The 18578-nt window shown below is 41.3% G+C and overlaps 3 protein-coding genes across 4 annotated transcripts; 1 reads left to right on the forward strand and 2 right to left on the reverse strand.

Moving 5' to 3' along the window:
• Nucleotides 1-1049: 1049 nt before the first annotated feature.
• Nucleotides 1050-8491, reverse strand: mcoln1b (mucolipin TRP cation channel 1b). 2 transcript variants are annotated; one of them, XM_041062734.1, is made up of 14 exons: nt 8362-8491; nt 7044-7291; nt 6702-6863; nt 6035-6191; nt 5405-5480; nt 5223-5319; nt 4878-4977; nt 4625-4731; nt 3992-4141; nt 3742-3843; nt 3458-3580; nt 2885-3091; nt 2295-2470; nt 1050-2200 (listed from the first exon to the last, which is right to left on the reverse strand). In XM_041062734.1, the coding sequence occupies exons 1-13, from the start codon at nt 8402-8404 to the stop codon at nt 2336-2338; spliced, it is 1707 nt and encodes a 568-aa protein (XP_040918668.1). In that variant the 5' UTR covers nt 8405-8491; the 3' UTR covers nt 1050-2200; nt 2295-2335. The 2 variants fall into 2 exon arrangements, with proteins under 2 accessions (XP_040918668.1, XP_040918667.1); XM_041062733.1 differs by having other exon boundaries at nt 1050-2470.
• Nucleotides 8492-10316: 1825 nt separating this feature from the next.
• Nucleotides 10317-12082, reverse strand: LOC121197913 (trafficking protein particle complex subunit 5-like). Its single transcript, XM_041061675.1, has 3 exons — nt 12008-12082; nt 10733-11005; nt 10317-10645 (listed from the first exon to the last, which is right to left on the reverse strand). The coding sequence occupies exons 2-3, from the start codon at nt 11000-11002 to the stop codon at nt 10349-10351; spliced, it is 567 nt and encodes a 188-aa protein (XP_040917609.1). The 5' UTR covers nt 11003-11005; nt 12008-12082; the 3' UTR covers nt 10317-10348.
• Nucleotides 12083-13649: 1567 nt separating this feature from the next.
• On the forward strand, nt 13650-17145 carry pglyrp6 (peptidoglycan recognition protein 6). Its single transcript, XM_041062449.1, has 5 exons — nt 13650-13866; nt 14937-15764; nt 15933-16143; nt 16247-16541; nt 16671-17145. Exons 1-5 carry the CDS (start codon nt 13800-13802, stop codon nt 16677-16679), a joined length of 1410 nt encoding a protein of 469 aa, XP_040918383.1. The 5' UTR covers nt 13650-13799; the 3' UTR covers nt 16680-17145.
• The last annotated feature ends 1433 nt before the right edge of the window (nt 17146-18578 follow it).

Raw genomic sequence — 18578 nt, forward strand, 5'->3', positions numbered from 1 at the left:
AACAAAAAAAAAACAAATCTTGATACCATAACACTAACTTGGAGTACTTATCTCAACAATCTTGACACAGTTTCAGTATGTTTCCAGTTTATTTTGCTGATGTGTACTTTCATTCAGAAGGCAACATCTTCACAGAAAAGATTCAGTACCAATGAGGGTAAAAATTTCCTCCTATACATCAAGAAATGAACTCCCTTTTAGCTATAACGTGCTTCTTATTAAAATGAGGTAAAATAATTAAGACTGATTACAGAATGTAAGTAAACAAACCTAGTGAGCAGTAACGCTGTTTTCATTTAATCAAAACTGCATTCCTGTAGTGTCAGGAGAACACTAACAGATGCATTACCCTACATGGTGCTTTGCTCCATTGTGCTATATGGCTCCCATGTGACACATTTAAATCATATGAAGCTGTACATTGCTCTTCATGACGTGCAAATAAGTAAGTGGACATAAACTGTAAATAAACACCCTTTAAAAAAAACACATGCTCTACCAGTTGTGACTGTAAACAATATCAATTAATTGAAGTAAACTTGTCAGTGAGCAAGTAAAAAAAAATTTACAAAAGCATCAGACGTGTGCAGCATCTCAACTCCCTTCGTTCAGATTTTGTGCAGTCAGTGTTCCCCTTCTGTTGAACAATGCCCTTCATTTGACCTTACACAGCACGCTGAATGACATTACCACTTAAATAAGTTTCTCTAATTACAATTATATTTCTTTAAAAAACATCAGTGAAGAACTGCTGGTTTGTAGAAATGCCATTCACAAATAAAATAAATGACCTTAACCTTTTACATATGGCTTCAATGTCAGTTTAATTACGGCGTCCAAGTCTGACACTTATTTACTTATTTCTTCAAAACTGAGCAAACCAGACTTTCTGACATCGTACCTTTCCATAAAAATGAGTATACCTCAGAAACGTGCAATTCCCAGGGATAAACTCAGCACGAAAAATTCACAAGAACTAGTAAACTGTTAAAAAAAAAAAGCTAATTATCCGCTTCTTCCTGTTTCCTCTTAATATCTTAGTATTATTACCTATAAATAAGACTTAAAAACATTAAATCATATTGGGGAAATAAGTAACACCACATGAATTAGTCCTGCTAACTTCTACCTAACCTAGCTTAGCAGAGCAGCAGTAACTCCTGCCTCTGCAGCCTCAGAACTGAACCTACGCCCTTTAGATTGAGCGCAGTATTGAAATGTGTGTAGGTTTTATGTAAGGTCTATGATAACTCTGATTAATAATCAGCATACAAAGGCATAATATTAAGGTTTTACAACTTGGCTTCAACCTTCAAACCTTTTTTTGTCCCCTTCCAACATCACTGTTTCTGTACTTACTGCTCTCTGCCCATTTTCTACAACGACCCACTTTTTCTGTCAAATATCATTTGACATTGTTTGAATCCTGATTTTCTCTAGGAACATTATTTTACAGCCTTGAATGGAGCACTTTAAACCAAACGGTGAAAATACCCTATCTTGCGGTGCATTAGCGTGCAGTCACCTGGCTCTTTACAGCAGAAACGGCTCATACATATTGATGACTAAATGGTTGGCTGCAGGGCTTGTCCTTCCTCATGCAGCCATCATCTCCTTCCAGTCACAGAAGGACATGAACAAAGGGGGACGAGGAGTGAAGGATGAAAACGGGAATGGACCAACAGCTTTGACTGAAAATGTTACAGGAGCTAATGCATACATACAGCAGTTAATGATAGCTCTTTTTTCAGCTTGCCTGGCCGTCTCTTGTGTCTATTCTACCTCTGCTATGAAGATGCAGATGACATACATATATTTACATAATCAAGAATCCCAAAAATAATGTCTCATAGGCATGTGAACAGTAAAATAATAAAAACCCTGTACAAAGTGGATGATTCAAGTGAACATTTCCATTCATTTTACTTGGTGGACCCTGTGTCCAGTCTACAGCAATGAAGGAGTTTACTGGCATTATGCATCTAGTCATCAAAGCCCTAACAAACTGACATTCAGAAAGAGACAATAAATTATTCATACAGTACAAAAGCCGAAGCAGGTAATTGGGCTTGTAACTGTGCAGTGCATTCTACCGTTCCAGCACAAATTTAAATGCAAAATTCAAACAAGGGCACAGAGGACAATGTGGTCCAAGGCCAGTCAGTTCACTCTCAAGGCATTCATCGTCCCTGCTGGGTGTCTGGAAAAAGGAGCGAAATTGCAGTCAGCTGTCACTGGAGTGGAAATTTGGTGCTTTAAAGAGAGAAAAAAAAATTTCTTTCCCATCCACGCACACACTGCTTACTCCCTCTGTGGATCCTCCTCCTCCTCCTCCTCACCACTCGCAGCAGCAGAGGAAAGAACACGACGACCCCTCAGGCCCACGGAATTTGCCAGAGCTGGGCGTGTCCGCGCACTCTGCGATGAACTCGTACAGGTCCGGGACACGCACCGGCTCCTGTGTTTGAGCCTGTAAACAACAAACACAAAGCTCAACATTTTCTAAAATGAATGTCATCACTGATTCACAACCAGGATTTTAGTGTGCAGATCTTAATGACACCTTGATGCATTTAAACGTTGCTTTTAAAACCTGTTCTCTTCTTAAGCATAGCAGTGCTAACATGCTGACGTTTAGCAGGTATAATGTTTACCATGTTCACCACCTTAGTAGAACTGAGTCTGATGGGGATGTCATTAGTTTTGCAGGTATTTGATGCTGATACTGATATTCTGACCTGATGTTTGCACAAGAGGAAAAGTCAAGGGATCATCAAAGTCACTGTGACTCACTGTGACTTCGTCTCTAGGCTGTCCCTAGAGACGTGCTGCTAGAATGATGAAAAAAAAGTGTGTGTTAATTCATGAAATGTAAATACTATACCATGATGGTGTCGTAGGCTCCAGTAATGAGTGCGATGAAGAGGGACAGCACCATGTAGATGAAGAGGGAGATGAAGGTGTAAAGGTAGACCTGGCTGAAGATCCACACCAGCGTGCCGCTTTGCTCCATCTCAGCAAAGGTGACAAACATGTCGTCCCCGTTGATCAGAGAAAACAGGCACTCTGACACCATGGACAGGGAGCGAAACTGTGCACAAAGCATCAGTGTTTGCAAGATTCTTGTTTCTGTCCTTTTTTTTTTTTCTAAATTCTGGTTTATTAGCTGCTGTTTGTAAGGTTGTTGGATTTCCTTCTTTCTACTGCAACACATTACACATACATAATATTACAAGCAAAAAGCAATATACTAACAGAATGCTGTCATGACTCATATTTAATACATGTCAGTTTTCTTTCTCATTAATTATACATAGCTACAAAGATGATATGCTGCAGGGCATTTTATGATAATTAGGCTGTTCTGATGTGGACTTCTGGTCTGGTCTGAATGACCACGGCTCATTTCTGGTGAGTGACACTGCTGAATGAGTGTGTGTGTGTGTGTGTTCACTACCTTGGCATGATAGGGCCCCAAGACAATCCATCCACAGAAGCAATATCCCATGTAAATGGCAGCTGCACAGCAGCAGAAGCGGATAACATTTGGAAAAGCAGCTCTTAGAGTCACAATCAAGATCTGAGGAAAAAAGAGGTGAGGAGAGAAAAACCGAAACACATTAACACTTCAAAGAAAGAGCACCGAGGCAGACACACACACACAAAACAACAAAGAGGAAAAAAAGATCTCCTGCTAACTTTATTTGTGTGTGCGTATGTGTGTCTGTGTCTTTCACGTACGTTGTATTTCTGGAAGAAGCTGAGGTAGCGGATGACTCCCACCCACACCAGAAGAGTGGAGGTTCCCAGCAGGATACCGCACACATCATACGATGACAAATTCTGCATCACAACAGAGGCAACATTAACTACGAGAAACTGTACTGCTGAAAACAATCTGAGCTTAACAAATCTGAGTTTGAGTTTAAGATGGTCATTGTTCTGCAACAACTTCTTCAAGGCATTCTTACTTAAACACATGCCAGGTTACCTTGGACTCTATCCCAATTTTGATGAAGCTACCAACGATGGTGAGCACGTCACTGATAATGAGCAGAATATACCAGCCGTTGATGAACTCCATTCTGTCTCCCCAGCTCACACTGCGGCCAAGTCTGTGTTTGAAATAGTGCACATACTCCTGGGAAGAGAAGTGATCAATGTGATGAGAAGCTGTTAATAACAAAAGTAGAGAAAACTGCAGTCTTTTCCTTTAAAGGTGTGTGCATGTGTGCATGAAGCTACTCTTTGTTTAGCAGTGTGTGTGTGTGTGTATGTTTTTTTATCACTAGTACCTCTATGGAGCAATGTTGTTATGACAGGGGTCACCAGTCAGTAACAGGGTGTCAAACTTTGCAAATATTTTCAAAGGGAGAGCATGAATTCAACACAATTGTTAGATATGAAGGATTCACACAATGTGATTTGGTCAGAAACAGTAAATGTAAACGCACACTTTGATATTTATAACAAAACGCCACAAGGCACCTATAATTTCAGTGTATCTTAATCCACAAAAGATAGTGTGCACAGTCTGACCTGCTTTACCAAGTAAAGCCAATTTTATAAAACCAGTATAGAGAAAAAAAAACAGAAATGTTTGGTCTGCTTTCTGCTTTCTCACATGTTGCAGGAGGATGCCTCTGAGGATGGAGCGCCCACACAGGAGCAGGGACAACAGACAGACTATCGCCACCAGCACATCAAAGAACTGCCGTGCATAGCTCTCCGCTGCCAGAAGAGGAGAGGAACGAGAGGGATCAAAGGCAGTTGAGAACGTTACAGATAACAGAGTTGATATCAAGAGACAGATGAATGAATGTCTCCGTAAATCATTTGTCCACTGCAGCTCATCCACCAACCAGTTACTCACTTACCGTGTCCAGACACGTTGGGGTCTTTACACTCCTTTATGGACGCCTGGTTCTGTAGACTGATCTTAATTTTGCCGCTGTGCGCCGTGTTATCCATGACTATCTGATAGCACATGCAAAAAACCAGGGTAAATATACAACCTCTGGGTATGGAAACTTTTAGACAACTGCATTAGTTTATCTGAATTCTTATCTCAAAGTCTTGCTCGTTTCAAGTCACAACTTTTATACACAAAATTTACACTTGTGATCAGGTGTGGCCGAACTAGACTAGCAGAGATTTCTATCTGTCCTGCTCTGTAATGCTAGATGTTAATGGAAACATAAATAATAGGAGAGATAGTTCACCGTGATAGCAAAGGTGTAGCAGTCAGGGATTTCACTCTTTAGAATGGTCTGAATGTTGATGGCCTTCAGCTGGAAGTTAATTGTTATACGGATCAGCCTGGAGATGCACAGAGAATTCAACACAGAGTTAGAACTGTAGAAGAAACATGACACTTTTTATGTCTCATGTAATAACGTCTCACTTGTAAAACTTGAGTGTGAGATTCTTGTAGTCATTGTTTCCAGAGTCGTAAGTCAATGGATCGAGTCCAATGCAATCTGGAAAAAAAAAATCAGAACACAGAGTTAGAGGAACTAAAAAAATATCACATGGGGAAGTAATGTTTTAAAACCATACAAATCATCTTTTTCCACATCACATGAAGCTTAAACCCCATTTCCTCAAAGCATTTAAATGCATAATCGTCTCCTTGGAGCTCAACATTGTTTTTGTTTTTTTTTTATCTTGCTTTATTTTTACCACAAAATTTATCATACATTGCCAGTAGCGGTCTCTGCCAAATCAGCAGGTGTATGCAAATAAGTGCATTCCCAGGGCAGAGACACAGTGTGTTGCTACTAAAGTATATGGAAAAAAAAAAGCTTTTATGTTGTGTTTTTATTTCAAGCCTTTAAAAGTAGGCCACAGTTGCAGGGCGCCTTTCGACATATGTGGAGCAGAGACACAATGACTCACTGACACAGTCATTTCCTTAAGGGCAGAGAAAATACAGGCACTGGATAAAAACTAGGCTGTCACTTTTAATGTTGACAGATTCAGTGAACACCAACAGAGTGTAAGGAGAGACAGCCTGAACACGTAAAGGTCCTACCGGTGACAACATGGGGATCGATGTCAAACGTGTCATTGACGGGGTCTATGGTGCTCTTCCTGTAGTAACTCTGGCAGAGGGAGAGGGCGCTTCCGTTTACACCGACGCCCAACACGTACGCGTACCGTCCCAGTGAGATCTGGGGTAGAGCCATGTACTGGAGGGAAAAAGTGGAGTGGGGAATTAAAACTGAGCTGGATGCATATTAACATATTCTGTGTCCACACTGACACAGCAGAGGGAATTTTTCTGCTGTGGTGCTCTCAATACAGCAAAATGACATTTAAAAAAAAAAAAGTACCAGCTGTGTCTCTTTGCAGAACAGTACTACTCTGGAGTAATATCTAATACTTTTAATGCTAATTAGCCAATGTCTGCATGTTAACACGCCACACTAAGATGGTGAACATTAAAACTGCTAAACAGCACAATAGACAGATACTTTATTTGACCCTGTGGGGAAACTGATTTGCAGCATAATCACAACGCATTTCATCACAGCACCTCAGAGCAAGGCAGCACTGTCACTGAGAGAATGTTAGCAATATGCTCAAAGCACCAATGTGCAGCCTCACAGAGGTGATAGCATGGCTGACACTTTTCAGCAGCAGACATGACACAAAAACCTGAGCAAATCTATGACTTGCTGTGGTTATTATTAAACTACCTGCTCTATGGCGAAGTATATGTGGCTGTACAGCTCCTTCTGAGTGTGGACCGCCTGAGGAGTGCTGTCCTGGTAACCCTTCAGGAAAAGGTGTCTGAATGCTGCTGTGTTTTCCTCCTTAAATGTCAAGACCATCTGGTTGTTCAGTCCAAACAGCACCAACTAGGAAACAAAGGGACGAAACACATCAGCTTCAATAATCAGGCAAACGCAGGATAGAAGCTACAACACGGTCAGAATAAAGCATTTCAGTGCCATAAAATTAAACACACTGTTCTTGCACTGTAACATCCATCATGTTCTGATTTTGTGTCTCAGACTATAGGATAAAGCTGTATCCACCTGCACAGTCACAATGATGATTTTAAGCAGCTGCAGGCCCAGTTTGAAAGGCTTGCGCCCCTTGGCATGGTACTTGTCACAAGGGCTCATGAAGAAGTACTTGAGTTTCCTCCTAAGGGCTTCCCCCTCCTCTTCCTCCTGCTGCTGGTGGAGGTCAGAGCACACCAGACCAGTGGGATGGGGGCTCCCAACCCCGAGAACATCCTGGGACCCATAGCTGGCCATGGAGGACAGCAGCCTGTCCTTCTCTGGAAAATACAAGGAAATATGGTGATTGTGGATGGAGAATGAGCCTTAAAGAGCATTAGTAAAATGTTAAAGGGGCAATCATGTGATTTAGTATTGCACTAACATAAAGTTCATGGACTCACAAGAGACAGATTTTAAAAAAATGGGTAAAAGTGAAGCAACAGAATCAGAAATATCCTGACTTTTAGTCTCACAAACACTCCAGCCCACACTTCCCATGATACAACAGGATAGAATCTGTCATCCAGAGCTGCAACAATTAGCAGATTAATCAATTTACTGATCAAGAGAAAATTAATGCAAAACTATTTTGTTAACCGATTAACTGTCATTTTTCAAGCAACAATGCAGAATGTTTGCTGATTCCACAGTTTTTTTCCTTACATGACAGTAAACTGAGTATCTTTGGACTTTGGACTGTTGGTCAGACAACATAAGACATCTGATGACCTCATCTAGGACATGTGATGAGTATTGTTCACTGTTTAATGGTGTTTTATAGATTTAACTATTAGTCAGGAAACTAATCTGCTTTCTACGTGCCTTCTTCTTTGAAACTCCACTTCTCCTGTTTGTAAGGCAAACTATTAAAAAAATAATAATATATTTTTTAAGCCCAATAGAAATAAATCTGATGGCATCCATTTTCAGATTTTGGAAAGCTCCATCTAGAGTCACAGAAGACATCAGTACACATACAGTTGTTTAAACAGGCTGAAGCTTTATTTCACGTGTAAAATCAGTGGAGTGCACCTTTAAACTGTGATTTGCCTGTGCAGGTCAATTAATCATTGTTTAAGTGGGTTGGACTTGAGGATACTGCATTGTTTTAACGTTATACTGGTTTAATACATAAAGCTGGATCCAGCAGGAGAATCTATGTCATAGTTAACATGTTCTTTGTTGTTAGATTAGATCGATGTAAATCACAGAGCCACAGAAAACAACAGAAGGACCTGATGTGATATGATCACGTGAGCAGTAATGTCTGGAACAACCATGGAGCAGAGAGAGAAACACACACACACACCCACAGGCGCCATGAAAGCAGAGACACACACTGACAGACCTGTGGCGCTGTCCTGGATGCAGGTGTAGCTCGCAGATGCCATGCTGGTGCTCAGATGCTGATGGAGGAGGCCGTTACCGACACACACATCGAGCGGTCAGTGCATTCGTGTCATTGAAGCCAGTCCCGGTTTCATCTCAGAGAAAGGATGCTCCGTGTCGCAGTGTATGGTTGACACCCAGGTAAACAGATCACAGCTTCCTGATAACCACGTGACTCCACCACGTGATTGGTCTGTACTGATGCTGGGTGACCAAACTTGGCGAGACGGGTTTGTCTTGGTCTGGCTCTGTTGGGTTTAATCTGGATTCTCTGAGACGAACTGGCTGGCTGACTGGTTTGTTTACTGGTTCTGTTTACTCTGAGGTTACCCCTGTCCGCTACATGTCTGTTCATGTGAAGGAGCTGAGGAGCGACATGAAAATATAGTGATTCATGTGATATACCCGCGGTCAATTCTGTTATAGCGACAGTAGAAAGTGATTTCTCAACAATCGTTTCCAATTACTAAACTCGGATTAAGGCTATAAATAAGTAATCGGGTATTATTATATGTCATTAGGAGTAAACTCTTTTGTCCGTGTCGGGATCCTGTAGGAATGATTCCTAATGATCTGATTGGTCAGTGTTGACAGGTTCTGGCTTGATCCTAACCTGTTCCAGAGCAGGGTAACCCTGGAGTATACGTTACCATGGTGATCCACCCGGTTAAAACTGGGCCATCTTAAACCTGAGTTAAGCCCAAGGATAGCTGGATGACCCACTTATCTCGCTTGGTGGTGCGGGCTCCGGTACCGTGAAGTGCTCTTCATTCATCAGGTTCAACTGTGGAGCAAATACAAGGCGGATGCCTTTCTATCACTTTAATATTTGATATGGTAATCACTCAGACTCACACGACATTTTGCTTTTTTTTTCTTTTTTTTTAACTTTACAACAGTTTTATTAAAGATTTACAAACAGTGATAATAATGAGCACAAGCAACACATTATGAGCAGGGCCGTAGTCTGATGTACTGAGGTCATGAGCCCCCCACAACACACCCTCCACTGCCTAAAGTTATTTGTAGTATGCAAACTCTCCCATGTTATACTCAAATTGGTATGCATGCACACATAAACATAACAAATAGAAAGAAATAATAATATAAATATAATAAAAACAGTGAGGACATGAGCTCAGTGTCTTCAGGTATCTACGACCCAGACTGTGACTCTATTTCACAGAGATTAAATATGAAGATCGAGTTGAACTGAGATGAAATAGAGAATAAAAACTCTTCTCATGAGTCTGGACATTTATCTGTAAAATATATTACTTAATTATATCATGTATAATATTATAGACACCAAGGAAAATAACTGGCAACCATACAGCAGGTTGGTTGTTATTCAATTTCAAGTTCAGCCTTTGAGTCAACTGCTCCAACTAACCATTATTTTCATTATCAAATAATAAGTTGTTTTATTTGTGATGAACTGATTCATTGTTGAGGCTTTAAAAAATATATAACTTGTGTAAAAAATTTCCAAACACTAAGGTCACATTATCTAATTAAAATATGTTGAGGTTTGAGCTTGAGAAAAAAAAAATCAGAGATTTACATATAATGAAGTCAAAGGATTATTCAGTTCGTTTATCTTTTCTGAATGATCTGTGATGTAAACATGTGACAATACCACAAATTAAAAGTGATCTACAGCAAACAAATTTGTGTCACTTCATGAGGTATAACACGAGTGAGATGATCCACGAACACCTGGAAGATTGAACCAATTAGCTGCATCTTTTCTGCTCTAGATGTGGCTCAGTACATTGCAGTTATCCATTCATCCATCCATCAAGTTGACGTCTCATCAGTTACCACAAGGAAACTCAGTCACAGTCACCCACAGTTAAGTAACAAACACAAGCCTGGACCTGGATGATTTATCCTCATCCTGTATTAACACGACCAGCCACTCTCTGCAGTCTTTTTTTTTTTTTTTATCTGCCATCCAAAGCCTTGTCCCTGGCTATGACCGACTCGTTAAACTTTATCATGAGCGTGGTGCCTTTGTGCCAGTGGGCGGTGACCTTGGCGGGAAAGCCACTGTGTGTGAGGATGGCTTCAACGATGCCAGCTGTAAAGGCAGCACAGTTCAAGCTGCTGTTCTCTTTGGGCACAGAGATGTAAGCGTTGATAAGCGGCTCCTTTTCTATGATGTAATAAGTCTTGTCATCATCGTTGGCCTGCTCCAGCTTGTCAGCCTCCTTCCCAAATAAAGACTTCCACACATTAACCTAAAGGAAAGAGAACGGAGTTAAAAAGAATAATGTACAAAGTTACTGTACCCAAAAATAACATCAGTATTTTTCATATTTTCTTACCTTGATGAAGAGCAGCATGTTCAGAACCTTAGTCTCCCTCTTCCCGTTCTTCTCTCTCAGGACCAGCACATCCAGCATGCTGGCTCCTACGCTCTGGCCCATGTCAGCCAGGCGTGTCTGCAGCTCGGACACAGAGTACACACGGCTCTGGCAGTACTGGACCATCTCTGAGAACAGGAGGGCAAAGGCGCTCACGCTGACTTCAGTCTTGGGTCGGGTCAGGGGCCGCTCTAAGATGGTGGATTTCCCTCGAGTGAACCGCGTGTCCATTTTCTGTTGAAGAGTGATGACAATCACAAGTTAGTATCCACTGACACACGTGCAGGTCTACATTAGCTATAAGTAATGGGTAAATTGTTGATACAGATGATACAGTCAAAAGTAATCGATGTGAGATTGAAATAACAACCTAAAATTACTGTACAAACAAGTGAAATTACTATCTAAAAGTAAGGTAAACATTCCTAATTAGTTAGCTAATTGGTAGTGGATAAATGGTTTAGTTAGCTAAAACTAAAAGTAGTGATTTAATGGTTGACAAAGCTAGCTAAACACAACTGGTAAACAATTAAAATGTCCAGCTTCTGCCACATGTGGAAGTAGTGTGAATGAAAACATGACCAAACCAACCTGAACACTGGCATTTAAATCATATTAAGAATTTACTGCAAGTGTAATTTCCCCATTGTGGGACTATTAAAGGTTTGTCTTATCTAATCAACAGTATCCCGTTTTATGTAGTAAAATCGTGTCTTTTAGAATGCATTGGAAAAACTGCTTAGCTGTGGCTAATCTACTTGCATTAATTAAGCAAGTCATTACCAAGAATGACAGAAAATGATATTAGGCTGCAATAAGCCCTGTTTCACACCACGGTCTCCATGGTGAGGTCTGAAATTAGGTCTGAAATTATCTGAATGGTGCTGAAATTAGCCTGTTCTCCCTACATCTCAAACCCACGGCACCTCCAAGTGTTATCTGACTGGACAAATACACATCACACAACAGTCTGTTAGCTTTTACCAACACATAGGATTTGCCGATCTAACCACCGTACTTCAACTAATTTCTAGCTCGAGTCTTTCAAGCCCAACAAATAGTGGCTAGGTAGCTGTTAGCTGTTAGCTACCTAGCCAAAAATGCTAGCTGATACTTCCTGTCAAGATGCTAGCCTTTCCATGAGCGGAAACAAAGTCACGATTTATAGATATAGAGTAGATGATGAATGGTATATATATTATCATGATTTCTACGAGGCTTTCTAGATAAACGAACCTTGTTTATAAGCAGATCAGCTTCTGACCAATGTCTCTTCTTTTTTTACGTCTTCCTCCTCTGGCAATAAGGATCTAAGCTGTATACCGCCACCTACTGAACCGGAGCGGTAGTTACAACACATAGAGAATATACGGTACAGCGTGCATTACATTTACAGATTTTCCAGGTTTGTTGAGAAACAATTAGAGAAAAAAAACTTCCCCTCCCTGATTTGATTTGTTTGTTATTTCTAAAAATAATTAATAAGCTCCATTTAGGGGCCATACATATAATGTCTTTCAGCAGTCTGCTGTGCTTCCTTTAACTCATCAGACGCCCACATTTATTATTTTGTTGTTTATAAGACAAGGACAGTGTCCATAGATGATCAGAAAAAAACAACTGTGTCTACAGTGCCATTTTTATCTGTTGTCCCTGGCAATATGTCAATAAGTCTCTCTAAACTACAATAAGGCAACACGTTTTGTACAAGTAATGCACAAAACTGTACAGTAGACAGATTGAACATGCACTGCATTTTTATTTTGATGCATGTTTTTCATGAGTTTCAGTGGTGCAAATGAAAAATGCCTGTTAAACTTTGCCCAAATGGCCAGATTTTTATCCCCCATACTGTCAGTAAACCTGAGAGCAACACACACTTCATCATATATTTTAGATTTGACTGATGTGCACTGACTGACTTGCTAACCTAAAACAAGCTTTGCTAACATACTGTTGTTAGTTGTTTGCAAATGAATCAGATTGACAGACCTATTTCAGTGCACACTGAGAGACTCGTCTTGGCAGGAAACCACAAGTGAAACTAATAACTTGATGACTCAGTTCCAGCAATCTGTTGTTAAGGTTATTAATTACACTTTTATTTAAAAAGTCGAAACTTCTGTGGTTTCGATCTACATGTTTCGATCTACGAAAATGTGCACCTCAGCCTTAAAAACTATATATAGGTATATATATGTTCACTTTGCATGTTCTTGTTTTAGTCTTGTGTCATCTTCTCTTTCTTGTTCATATATTCAATATTAGATTCATAAGTTTGACCTCTGTTATTTGCATGTCAGACCCTCAGCATTGTATTTTCCAGTTCACCCATGCACTTCCTGTTCTTACTCTCACGTGACTGCTGTAAGCACTGATCTGGGACTTTCGACCTCAACAGTCTGCAGACACATGACTGTAATGGATCTTTCAGCAATGTCTGTGTGCACATATAAACCCGACATAAAATCAACCATGAGTGAATCAGATGCGTTTCTGTCACTGTCACACAGCACACACGTGATTCATGGTTTTGGGACTTCCTCGGTTTTCCAGCCTGACCGTGTGTTTTCTGAACATTAGCGTGAACATGCTTATTGCCTCAGAGAGGAGTGCCAAAGATTTGTACAATAATGCAGAATTTGCTGCTGGCTGAAATTATTCCCAGAAAGTATGTTTCACAAGTAGCAGCCACACTAATAACACAGGCAAGATGACTGAGGTTTATTACAGAACTTGTGAATTTCTCAAAAATGTCCAGGTCGGTCACATTGACGCTGGTTGAGGTACACTGCGAGACCTTGAGCGGTAAGGACAGACGAGTTTACACTGCCCACATTGCAGGTGCCAGTTTCCCACATTGCTCAGTTGGCCACACCAACTGATTAAACGCAGACGTATCTACAGCATGTGTACAGCTGTTACATAACCACCCATTTACTCTGCACGTGAACTTCGATAAATGAGAGGGAGGCAACAAGGCAAGAGACATTTGAAGCTTTGGAGCTGAAGGTGTTAGAGGCTCAGGATGGACACGGGCTGCTGGAAACTGACCCTGGCCCTTGTTGTGGTCTTGGCCAGCATGTATACAGAAGGTAAGGAGCATTTGTTTATACTTTCATTAGTTTGGTGAGAAGCACTGTATGTAATATACAGACCAAGAAACTGTATTAAGTTTGGTACATCTGTGTTTTTTTTTCTGACCATTACTCAGTTAAATTTTGATATGAGATTTGTAATTGTATATATACTTGGTAAATTTGAGTCTTTTAGTATTTTTTATCCTTTTGGGAATAATATCTGAAATATTTGTCCATGTATGACCTCTGTGAGCCCCATATCTCATCTACAGCTTACATGACAACATGTTTGCATCAGATAATTTGGCTTATCACAGTGACAAACAGTGGAGTAGCACAAAAATCTGGGCCCCATACATGTGCAACCTCAGTGGGGCCCCTTTCACTTTAAATAATATTGTCATGCCTGTGCAGGCAACTTACTAGGAAAGTCTGTACAATGTGAAATCTCAGCACATTGCAGCACATTAAAAAAGAGGAATGTGTCTGAAAACAAAATTATTCCAACTTTATTGGCCACAGTGGATATATACACACATCATATACGTATGAACTCACTAAAATCATGTTTAATTTGCAGAATTAAGAGGAGTTAGCTTCCAGCAAGCACTAGCCCAGTCTGTTGCAGCATATTAGCAGCATAATAAAAACCAGTATAGTGAAACTGATCAAAACACTTTACAAACACAGCTTTGTCTGTCATTTGTCAGAAATCGGAGATCACTGTGATGATGGACCTGCAGCTGATTCACTCTCTGTGGCTGAAAGTGAAAGCTATGCTGCTGCATTTTTTAGCAAGCTATTATAATATTAGCTATTTAGCCACATTGTGTACTATTAACTGTACTGTAAGATTATTACACAAGCTTTCAAAATTACTGATAAAAACAAACCTTTAGTGCAGGCTTTTTGAGGCCCCTACTCACCCTGGGGCCCGGGGTTCCACTATCCCCCTCATTACTACTCCACAGGTGACAACAGTGTATGTATGTGTATGTATTTAGGAACACAAACTGAGTTTGTGTATGGTGTAAGAGATTTGTTTTCACCTGAATGACAGACATTTATGTGTTTTCTGTCTTCAGCTTCATTTTCCCGGCACATGGACGACTTCATCAAGGCGGTGAAGCAGGTGGAAGACGGGGACCCTGGGACAGAGCCAATGACTGTGTTGAAGAGGCTGCGCAGGGCAGCTGGTCTAAAGGATGCATTCATTCAGCACTTCCTTGGTAATGCTGGCTCCAGTGGTCCTGAGATGGATGTTGGCCTCTCAGAATACATCAGCAAGGCTGTGCAGCACCGGGTGACGGATGATGCCAGAGAGGAAGGCGTGGTTCTGACCTCTGATGGCACCACTGTTGCCCTCATGCCACTCCTCCTGGGCATCGAGGCTGGTCTTCTTTCCAAGTCTAGTGGGCGTGTCAGGGGCCTGTACCAGCTCACTCTGGCCAAGGACCTCAGCCTCTCTTTCAGGCACAGCTCTCCTCTCAACCAGAGTCTGGGACCTGATGGGTGCTGGGACAGTTTAATCTCTCCTCAGGTCTTCACCCTCTCAGACACCCCCACTCTGCTCACCACTGCTCAAGTCAACGGAGGCATGGACGGTGTGGTCTTAGGGATGGAGGTCTCTGCCAAAAGCAGACGCCCTCTCAAGCTCAGCAGTCTGCTGACAGAGTACTACTGCCACCAGCTGGGCAATGGCGGACTGGACACCGCCCCGCGCCTCATCAGCCGACGTCGCAGGGAGAACTTCAGAGGGCTGGGAGTCTCTCCAGTGCTGGCCAGACAGGTGATGAAATCAGCAGAGCTGCAGCGGAGACTGAAGGGGCAATCAAAGATGGAGGCGAAGGAGAAGAAGCAGCTGATGAGCACAGTGAAGGAGGGAATGAAAGAGTTTGTCCATATGTACATGGGTGAGTATGAGACCAAACCACAGAGGAAGTGAAAGTATCCTGAAAACAACTGTGGGTTTTTTTTTTTTTCAAACTAAGAATAGTCTATTTTGGTTGACCATCAAAAATAAGACTAGAAATTCCAATTACATGTAATCAGCTACTAACCTGGTTAAACATCGGTTTCAGACTGCCCACCCATCATACCTCGGTGTATGTGGGGTGCAGAGCCGTACAGAGGAGCACCCACCAAACTGTCACTGCCTCTCTCCTTCATGTTCATCCACCACACTCACACGCCGAGCCAACCCTGTCTGACCTTCCAGCAGTGCTCCGCAGACATGCGCTCCATGCAGCGCTTCCACCAGGACGACAGAGGCTGGGATGACATAGGATACAGGTGAAAGCAGTCAGACTTTAGGCCTCTTTTTCAAGACAAACATGCAGATGGGATTTTTTTGCACCCGACTTACACTGTCATAAAATCCTCTGTGCTCCTAAAGCTTTGTCGCAGGCTCTGACGGATACATCTACGAGGGCCGTGGCTGGCACTGGCGAGGAGCACACACCCTGGGACACAACTCTATAGGCTACGGCGTTTCCTTCATCGGAGACTACGTCACCAGTCTGCCCTCCCAGCATTCCATGGGGCTGGTGAGAGATCAGTTGGCGTCTTGCGCTGTCGGTGGTGGGCGACTGGTAGCCAATTTCACCCTGCAGGGGCACAGACAGGTGGTGAACACTTCCTGTCCTGGAGATGCTCTGTATAAGGAGATCACAAGCTGGGAGCACTTTGGGGTATGTAGATGTACTGACATATATCAACAGGTGTTTACTGAACACAGAACTACTAACGAGTTTTTGTTCTTTGTTTTTTACACCGTGCCTGTGTTTATTTACGTTCACATTTCACTTCCTTTCTTTTAGGAGAAATGATTGTCTGCTTGACAAAGAGGAAGAGCCTTTGATAACCAGAACTTCAGCCAATAAATATGTGTCTTGTTCTTATGTTCTGAGTGTTTCCATTTCCTTTCAAACACTATGAACAATGTGTGCTTCATAAATCCTCACTGTGAAAAGCAGTGGTGGAAGGTAAAGGTAATTTATTTAACTGCTGTACTTAAAGTTCAAATCTCAGATATTTGTACTTTAATTGTTAAATTTCATGGTATTCTACTCCACTATTATTAAGGTTAAAACACTGTACTTTTTACGCCACTACATTTATTTGAGAGCTTTAGTTACTAGCTGCAGATTAGGATGTTTATATAAAGCATACTACTTAAAGTACGATGATAAAAAATAGTCCCAGTTACACCAGATTTAAAATTCTGAATAAATACTAACTCATCAGGAGGACTGGGTGACACGCAGCATCATGACATTTATTCTATTTATATTTTCTCAGTAATGATATATCATCACATATTAAATAATAAAAACATATGTTGAACATAATGAACTGTATTCAACTGTTAATGCACCACACTGAACAAAATTCTTCATGTGTGTAAATAAAGAAATTAAGTAACACATTTTTGGTAGTTTACTATTTAATCATATTCATAATCATTAACTCAGTCTTATAAAACAATAACACAAAATGTGTTGTCACTGGGCCCTTTTCATCAGAAATAATAATAATAATCACTAATAATCTGACAGTATCATGTTATACAGTAAATATATACAGCTGTAGAATGGGCACTTGTGCATTAGGAGTACTTTTACTTGTGATACTTTGCTGATAATACCTCTGAATACAGAACATTTACTTGTAATGAAGTGTCTAGAATAGTGTGGTGTTACTACCATACCATTTTCTGCCACATTATACTCCACTATGTGTCAGAGGGCAATATTGAAATAATCAATACTGAAATCTCTCACTTACAAAAATACTCAGCTCCTGTGCCGTGGCTTCAAACTGTGGTCTGCTGCATCCTGTTTGCTTTAATTATAGTGTCCAAACTGTTCCACAAAGGGCCGTGTGGCTGCAGGTTTTTGTTTTGACCAATCAACTGTCTGAAGACTAAGATCAGTTGATTAAATGAGTCAAGTCTGGTGTGCTGCTGCTTGGTTGGAACAAAAACCTGCAGCCACACGACCCTTTGTGGAACAGTTTGGACGCCTCTGGTCTAGAACCTGACTGGAGTCCACCTGTGGCAAATTAAATTGGTTGGACACAGTTCAGAAAGGCACACACCTTTGTGTATGAGGTCAAACAATTCACCCTGCACTTCAGGATGAAAATCAAGCCATGAAATCCAAGCAACCCTCTGTAGATCTCTGAAGTAAAACTGTGGTGAGGCACAGGTCAAGGCAAGTTTAAAACTCTTTCTAAAATCCTGAGTGTCCCAGAGGCAGAGTGACCTCAATGATTGTGAAATGGAAGAGTTTCTGAACCACCAGGACTCTTCAGAAGTCCTCTGCAGAAATGAGAAAACCTGGTGGAAGAACAACCATCTCAGCAGCTCGCCATCAATCAATCAGGCCTTTATGGTATACAGCCAAGACAACACTGGAGGGCTGGAGGGACAAGTGTCTGACTGTCCCCGAGTGGCCTAAACCTCATGGAACATCTGTCAAGAGACCTGAAGACGACAGTTCACAGACACTTCACATCCAATGTGACGGAGCTTGACAGGATCTGCCAGCAAGAATGGGATCAACTGTCCAAATCCAGGTGTGGAAAGCTTGTAGAGACTCAGAGCTCTAACTGCTGCCAGTGGGGCTTTATACAAAGTCCTGAATCAAAGGTCTCTTGTAAATGACAGATTTCAGTTTTTGATTTTTAATCATTTAATGACCCACTACTCAAAAGTGGCGTTAATG

Source organism: Toxotes jaculatrix, chromosome 18, assembly GCF_017976425.1.
Source record: "Toxotes jaculatrix isolate fToxJac2 chromosome 18, fToxJac2.pri, whole genome shotgun sequence".
Taxonomy (NCBI): domain Eukaryota; kingdom Metazoa; phylum Chordata; class Actinopteri; family Toxotidae; genus Toxotes; species Toxotes jaculatrix.